General features: G+C 37.5%; 1 protein-coding gene across 1 annotated transcript; it reads left to right on the top strand.

Moving 5' to 3' along the window:
• Window positions 1-402: 402 nt before the first annotated feature.
• Window positions 403-5,565, top strand: pole3 (polymerase (DNA directed), epsilon 3 (p17 subunit)). The gene is made up of 4 exons (XM_037792993.1): window positions 403-832; window positions 1,660-1,745; window positions 2,666-2,784; window positions 3,611-5,565. The coding sequence occupies exons 1-4, from the start codon at window positions 767-769 to the stop codon at window positions 3,787-3,789; spliced, it is 450 nt and encodes a 149-aa protein (XP_037648921.1). The 5' UTR covers window positions 403-766; the 3' UTR covers window positions 3,790-5,565.
• The last annotated feature ends 2,773 nt before the right edge of the window (window positions 5,566-8,338 follow it).

Raw genomic sequence — 8,338 nt, 5'->3', positions numbered from 1 at the left:
TTTCTATTTCTTCCTGCAGCTGTCAGACTCCACAACCAGCACTGCTCCCAGTAGACCACTTAAACACCAAAAAACTGACAATAACCTGATTTTTTCAGGTGATTTTCATTCATTCTCATTGTGCAATATCAATTTCCACTTGTGCAATTTAGTTAATAGTCTGTTTATTGTCAATACTATGTATACTGCTCCTATTTTTTATACTTCCTTCTATGGTTCATATGTTACACTTTGTTTAGCTCTTTTTTTACTGTGTTAGCTGATGCATCTTGTTTTTTGCACTATCCCCTTTGCTGCTGTACACTGCAAATTTCCCCACTGAGGGACTAATAAAGGATTATCTTATTTTATTTGTTTATGTTATGCAGTTATTTTCTGTGTTTACGTAATGACGTCACACGTCGCGTTACGTCAGAGGTCGTAGTTGAGAGACAGCCGGAGGAGGGCTCGTGCTGGACGGTTCGCGGGAAACGTCCCAAAACAAATCAGAAACTTCAGACTCAGTTAGAATTAATCAATCAGTCCAACTAATCGATGTGATTGATAGGAGCAACTTCTTCTAACGCGGGTACTTTAACAACTTAATACTACTGTGGAGCTGAACCTGCTACTAACGTTAGCTTTAGTTAGCTGCAGGCTAACACAACAGTTAGCTCATCTGTTAGCATCATCCGGGTTAGCACAGACACGAGAGGTAACGGTTAGTGACGTCACAGCTACACGGCCGGCTGAAGGACTCGGGACCGCTCGGGACCCGGGCAGAGACATGGCGGAAAGACCCGAAGACCTGAACCTGCCCAACGCGGTGATCACCCGCATCATCAAGGAGGCGGTGAGTCTAGAGACACTATAACAAGTACTCTGAGACTTTACTGGAGTACAAGTAGTAGTACTACAGTGTAGAAGTACTCTGAGACTTTATTGAAGTAAAAGTAGTAGTACTACAGTGTAGAAATACTCTGTTACAAGTAAAAGTCCTCCATTCATTATCTTATTTAAGTTAAAGTACAAAGATATTTCACTAAGTGTACCTAAAGTATCAAAAGTACTAGTCAAATGTCCCCTGTGACTAGTAGTGAAATAAGTACTCAGATATTTTACTTACGTAAAAGTAATAATACCACAGTGTAGAAATACTCTGTTACAAGTAAAAGTCTTCCATTCATTGTCTTACTTGTACAAACGTATTTCATAATATGTACTTAAAGTATCAAAAGTAACATTATAAATAGGTTAATTATAATAAATAGGGTTAATTTGGTTAATAATTTATTTCTGTCTTAGCCAAATTAAACCTATTTATTTAATTTGGCTAATGTCTGTATTGTTATTAGTTGTTTTTTTTATTCTCTCATTTGTATTATTCTTAATGGTCTGTTTTTTAATTTTACTTATATATTTTAGCATCTACTGTCTTTGTATTGTCTAACCTGCCTTTGTTTGAATGTGTTGCGTTTGATTTATTTGGTTTGAGCTACATCTCTTGTATGAAAGGTCCTGTATAAATAAAGTTATTATAATTCTTTTTGTATGAAGATGTTATCGTCCCTGAGTGAATAAACCTTTTTTTCTCAGCCTGTCTGTGTTTTTTTCTGATAAAATTAATTTATATCCTGCAGCTTTGATTTAACTCCTCCGCACCGTTTGTTTTGCTAACAGCTCCCAGATGGGGTGAACGTGTCTAAAGAAGCCAGGAGAGCCATATCCCAAGCTGCCAGCGTGTTTGTGTTGTATGCAACGTCCTGGTAAGAATTTAAAAAAAACACTCACAGAAATCTAACAGTCGAGTATTGATTCACAAAATTCACACATTTCAAACACGGCGCGTCTGAGTCAACTTCTAACTTCTCCAGAGTGCTTCAACTATCAAGTTTATGACCTGAATATTATTTATGAAATGTTCCCTTACACTCTGGAGGACGGAACCTGCCAAAATAACAGAGTGACAACTCCTCATTTGCATAACGAGGCAGAAATGTATAAAGAAAAGATCACAGAAATAAATAAGTTTGTGGAAAAAAATCAGGGGTAAAATGCAAAGGGAATAAATATATACATGCATAAATACATTTGAAAATGGATATAAAATAAATGCAAAAATAAGTAAAAATAAATAATAAAAATCATGCAAAAATAATAAAAATAAATAAATAAATACATAAATAAATAAAAGGGGAAATTAAACAGAAGAATACAGAAATAAATAAGTTTGGGGACATAAATAAGTGGTGAAATACAAAGGGAAAATTGTGCAGAAATAACTAAATAAATGCAAAATATATATATAAATTAAAAATGAATGGAAAAATTAAGAAATAGAAGATAAATACAAAAATGTATACAACAATTAATTTTTAATAAGAATAAATACATAAATATATAAAAGGGAAAATTAAACAGAAAAGTAAATAAATAAGGAAATTAATGCAAAGATAAAATAAATAAAAATGCAAATTAAAACAGATATACATTTTTGTCACATTTTATCAATTAATTAATAGCTACATTTATTTTTAATATTATTTCTTCTACATTTAATGACAAGTATTTATTTATTTATTTATCAAGTCGTTTATTAATTTTTTTATTTTGGCAGGTTCCGTCCTCCATATTATACCACTATTTCAATAAAAATGTTTTTTTTTTTCTGTTTATCTTTTCACAGTGCGAACAACTTTGCCATGAAAGCCAAACGGAAAACTCTGAACGCAGGAGACGTTTTGGCTGCGATGGAGGAGATGGAGTTTGAGAGATTCCTGGAGCCGCTCAGAGAAGCTCTGGAAGGTCAGTTCAACAGTTTTAAAGACGTGTTACTAAAATAAAAGTGTTAAACTGTCACTGACTTTCACTTGAATTTCATTAACTACGCAGGTGTTTCCACGCCTTTCGGTCAAACACGTCATTATATAATTTTACACGTCAGTACCGAGTCACTTTTACGGGTGCAGCTCGTATCCACGCTGACCCTCCAACGTTTTCTACTTTCTCGTTTCGGCTCGCTGCGGTTTGTTTTGGTTGATGGATACGGAACGGATATGACGTCAGGTTACTCAGACTACAACAATAAAAGCGGTAACTTCCTTCTACCTCCACATAGACTCAAATGAAGCAAATATATAGATTCTGGCATTCAAAATATTTTTTTCCCCACCCCTAATATTTGGCAATATTTTGGATTTAAACTCGATGCAATAAGGGAACCATAACGTTAATGAGGCAATCGCCGTACTGAGGACGAGCGGTCACAGTCGGTGTGTGCGGCGCCAGGTGGAAACCGGAGAAGTCAGACACACTACTATTCAACGTAAAAGACTAAAGTAAGCGCTCTGCAGATATTGAGCGTCATCTTTTCTTGTAAAATGTCCGGTGTAGTGTGTAACACCGGTGTTGTCACAAGTTTACTAACTGGTGGGGAAATTTCCTCACCATGACATCCCTAGTCTAGTTCAGTTTCCGTCCCAATTGCGACCTCAGAACGCTGTGGATTTACAGTCTGAACTAAAACAGTCTGTGCTGCTGTTAGACACATCTGTAATTCTAAACGTGTAGAACAAAACACAGTATTGATGATGATGATGGAGAGTTAATTAATGTTTGTGTTCCTCTACAGTGTACAAGAAGGGCCAGAAAGGAAAGAAGGAGGTGTCTGAGCAGAAACGTAAAGACAAAGAGAAGAAGACCGACTCTGAGAACGATAAGAGCCGAGAGGAGGAAGAGGAGGAGGAAGAGCGCATGGAGGAGGAACCTGAAGCTGAGAACGACGCCGAGGAGGAGGAGGTGGAGAACTGACGAAGCGCCGACGACACAAACGATTAAAATGCACTCACCATCGCTGACCTGGACTGCGATGCGTTCAAGTGACGCTCCGTCATCACAGAGCCACCGTGAATCAACACATCCGGGTTCAGAGCGCAGCAGCAGGATGGGCTCAGAGAGGTGGGGGGGGTTACGTTCATAACGTGTGCAGCTGCTGTCTTCAGCTCAATGACGCCACAAGACAAACTACGTCACGCACTTCCTGATCTTCAGTCCATTTTGTATTTTTAATCTTTTTTTTGTATATACCTGCGTCACCTTTTGATACGAACTTACAGTAGTTAGTGTGTGTTGACAGGAAGTTAAATACAAAGACACTGAATATTCTGGCTCGACTAAATCCACTTTAATAAATCAATCAGTTTACCAGCGGAGGGAGAGAGAACATAGACGGTAGTTTGACGTGTGTTCAGTTATCAATAGGTTTGTTTTCATAGTCTCACCGTTACAGTGAAACCTTCAAATGAATAAATATAAACACAAAAAAACTTTTAATTTAAACTAAAGAAGCCACAGTTCTCAAATGTTGACCAAAATCAAATGGGCCTTGTTCACACCTGGTATTAACATGGGTCGACCGCTCTAAGTACGTCAGTTCACACCCGGCATCAGGATGCGTCTCAGGGACTCCTCGTGATCGGATCTCACTTCCCTGCTCTATGTACACATAAACGAGTACATCATTTCCGTTAGCAGAGACCAAAAAGCAGGATGCAGCGATGCACTTCCTGTGCCTCGTCTGCTGGAAATTAATAGAAGAAGAAGAAATCAAAACAATACAGACGCACTTGTAATATTTCTTGGTGGGCTTTCAAAATGTTCAGACGCCGTGGACAAAGCCAGCTTACGCTGAATTCACACCAGAGCAGCGACAAAGTGCAGCGTGTGGCGAGCTACTGTGCAATGTCTATGAAAAGATGCGGCAATGTGCGGCCAAAGTGCAGCCAGTGAGTACCTGCAGCCAATCAGTAAACAGATCCTGAGACATGTTGAATTTCTTCACGAATGAACACACCTCCCGGCCTTAGAAAAATGGAATCATTGCAGCGAGCCGCACTTCGCCGCCGTGGGAATTTGGCATTACGCAAATTGAGCACGAACTGGAGAAAAAGGAGGAACAAAAGGAGAGCCGCGGCGTTCATGGCGTATTCTCCCGTTACGTCCTGGTCGGGGACGCGTCAGCGTTTACACTACAAAGGATACGTGGTCAAATGCGTCCCATCAGACCACCGCGCATCACGATGCGTCTTGGTGGTCGTTTACACTCGTGTTTAGTGCCGTCTACTTGTGATCCGATCACCCAGGATGCATGTTAATGCCGGTAAACGGGTTATAAGGTCTATTTAAATGTAGATTTAAATCAGGAACTTCTTGATCAAAGAATAAAGAATAAAAACCTGAAATTTGATTCTAGCTTTTGGGACTAAATCCAGCACTAGTTTTGAATTTAGCATCACAGTTTGGTTTATTGTATTGTTCTGTAACGAAGTGTTTTTTTCTGTGTACTTACACATACTATCTGACTAAATACTAGAAGCAGATACCAGCGTGTACCAGCTAAATGTGATAAATACTGTGTTCACCATGAAGACAGTGACGTCTGTACTGACCTGTTGGACTACAGGACGTCAGTAGTGTCTCTTTAGGTCCTTTTTGTTCCTGATCTGCTGAGTTTTTGAACCGTTTATACTTTTGTAGAGTTGTATATGACTGGCTGAGAATTTCAATAAATATTTTGTATAAAAATCAGAACTGCATCGATTCATGAGTGACCTGAAAGACCCTTCACACCCACCAGTTGTTCTGGCTGATCTCCCTCCTTCAACAGCGACTTGACTCTAACAGGCGGCACATTTTCACTGCAGCTGCTCACTAATTAATTTAGATCTGAGGAACAACCTTTAACATATTAAAAGTATTAATTTAAAGCAGATAAATCATCAGTTTGCTGAGAGTTTAGTAATAAATCTGACTTATTAAAGTTATGAAACCGAATCAGATTTAACTAAAAATAATTGACTGTGTACAAATCATACATTTTATTGTTTGAATGACAAATTACCATTTTTATAAACATATATTTTATTGAGTTTTCTTTTTTTATATATGCATCATTAAAACATTTACTCATTCCGTTGCCCCGTCCCATCTGTTCACATACAAACGTATATTTTTCTATATAGCTGCCTCTATTTTTTTTGTATATTATCAAAAAGTTTATCCTGTCATATTTCATTATTTCTTCTGGGTTGTAATATGAAAGTAGTTCTCTCCACCATTATTTTAATGAAGGTGGGTGCTTAGATTTGCTATTAACTCATATTTTCTATTTTTGCTGACGTAATTATTAATAGTATTAATTTATTTTCATCGTTATTAAACTCTTTGAGCGTTTGCTTTTAGTCGGAATGCAACATAGAGTTGTGTATTTTGTCTGTTTGGGTTTCCGTTACAGACTTAATTTAATCACAAAGACTTTGAACTATTAAACTTGTATTCAGCTTCTTGAAATCCTTTAATTTTTTGTATTTATTTATTAATTCATTTATTTATTTAAAAAGGATCCCCATTAGCTGATACCAATGGCACTAGCTAATCTTCCTGGGGACCAAAATCAAGCACATTACATTTATCACATACATACTATATACGACGCTAATAACATTCAAATGTTCCAAACATACTGCACGTAAATTTCACATTCATTCACATCATCCACAAACCATTTAGCCTGAAGGACCATCATCAGGGAAAAGAACAAAAAACATACATGACATACAGTTCAAGTTGTAAGCTTTTGTCAGTCTTGTATCTTCCCGCCAGCTTTAAAACTGAGCTCGCTGCAACACAAAAATCACAAGTTGCGTTAAAGAAATTAGTGTCTTTAAAATGAAATCAAATATTTTTCAAATTAAATGAATCTTTTATTTGTGTTTTTGACCATAAAATGAAAATCAAAATAGCTTGTTGGGTAATATTATTTTCACAATATTTTCAGCCGAAATTTAATTTACCCTAACGCTATTTCCCAGCCCAACTTAGTCAAAAGTAGCCCAATCTGGCAACACTGCTGGAGGCTACATTAGCTGCTGCTTGCATAACACACCTGAATCTCTGACTGAACTGTTGAGTTGCATTATGGGTAATGTAGGCACTAGGTTTTGACAAATAAAAAGTGTGGAATAAAACAAACAATCTTTTCTATGTTAGGTTTGGTCATCAAACTAAAAGTAAAGAAACCTTTGTGTTCTAGCAGCTGTTTGAGGAAATCCCTGAGCGTTATTTAAAAAAATATAAACTATATATTTGTGAGACGACGTTACCTGAAGTGATGATATTCCTCACCGGCCTCGTCACACATTATTATTTGCAGTGTACAGATGAATATTAAAAAGCCTGACTGACTTGGCAGACTTCCAGCTCCGCTCACACCTTCATCACTAACAGAGAAAGGTCAGGGGTGTTTAGGTGGTCGTCATGGTAACTGGCTTCCTCACACATGCAGGAGGTGATGCTGCCGCCCACCCACGCGTTGTAGAGCTCTCTGTAGAGGACGCCATGCAAAGAAAGGCGGATCTATACGCCCACCGAGTTCAAGCTTTCTGGAGCTGATTTCTGGGCAGCGCTCCAGGATACTAAAGTTTACTCCGCTTAGTTATTAGTGTTGTTGTTGGAACAATCGCTGTCGTTGTGTTCACCTGACACGTGGTCCACAGGTCAATGTGAAACCGACGCCCCCCACACCCCACCCACTATTGCACTAATTTCTATTCGCTCATCAGGTGATGAAGAGATTCAGGTGTGTTATGCTAGTAGCAGCTCTTTTTGTTTCGTTTTTAAACTGGACCTTTGAATCTTGTATACTATATAGGCCTACATTTCCGCTAATAAAATATGTCATAAAAAAAATAAATTCATAAACAACTTGTGTACCTTTAACCAACTTAATGTTTCCAGCTACTCAGATACATTTACCACCATGGTTATTGGTAACAAGTATGATAAAGTTGTTGATCAGTGTTCACCGTTACTTATTTACCTCTCAATTTAGGACAATGGTTTAAAACTTAAAGGGCCCATATTGTAAAAGTGAGATTTTCATGTCTTTTATATTATAAAGCAGGTTTAAGTGCTTTACAAATACTGTTAAACTATCAAATCGCTCAATATACGGAGAAATACACACAGCCCCTATTCAGAAATTGTCCCTTTGAAACAAGCCGTTAGGATTTCTGTCAATTTGTGATGTCACAAATATACAATACTTAGATCCTTGACACAATTTTAAACATAAACATTCTAAATGTGTCACAGTTTATTTCCTGTTGCAGTGTATGTAAATAACATCAGCTGACAGGAAGTAAACATAGACCAAAACTGTTGTCTAGCAACGCAATTCCATTGCAATTCCGTTGAAATGCACTAAAACAGAGTGTTTCAGACAGAGGGTAAATACAGGTATATTCAGGCAGATAGAATGAGGAAAATAAAGTTGTTGTTTTTTACATTACAGCGTGTAAAC

This window comes from Sebastes umbrosus, chromosome 2, assembly GCF_015220745.1.
Source record: "Sebastes umbrosus isolate fSebUmb1 chromosome 2, fSebUmb1.pri, whole genome shotgun sequence".
Classification (NCBI taxonomy): domain Eukaryota; kingdom Metazoa; phylum Chordata; class Actinopteri; order Perciformes; family Sebastidae; genus Sebastes; species Sebastes umbrosus.
The sequence above is the reverse complement of the archived record's forward strand: the minus strand, read 5'-3'. Positions and strand labels throughout refer to the sequence as shown.

Bases quoted from the DNA above. Each gene is read 5' to 3' on its own strand.
- pole3 (XM_037792993.1), top strand. From the start codon at position 767: ATGGCGGAAAGACCCGAAGACCTGAACCTGCCCAACGCGGTGATCACC. The intron at 833-1,659 runs GTGAGTCTAGAG...TTTTGCTAACAG, and splicing joins CCCGCATCATCAAGGAGGCG to CTCCCAGATGGGGTGAACGT. The intron at 1,746-2,665 runs GTAAGAATTTAA...ATCTTTTCACAG, and splicing joins GTGTTGTATGCAACGTCCTG to TGCGAACAACTTTGCCATGA.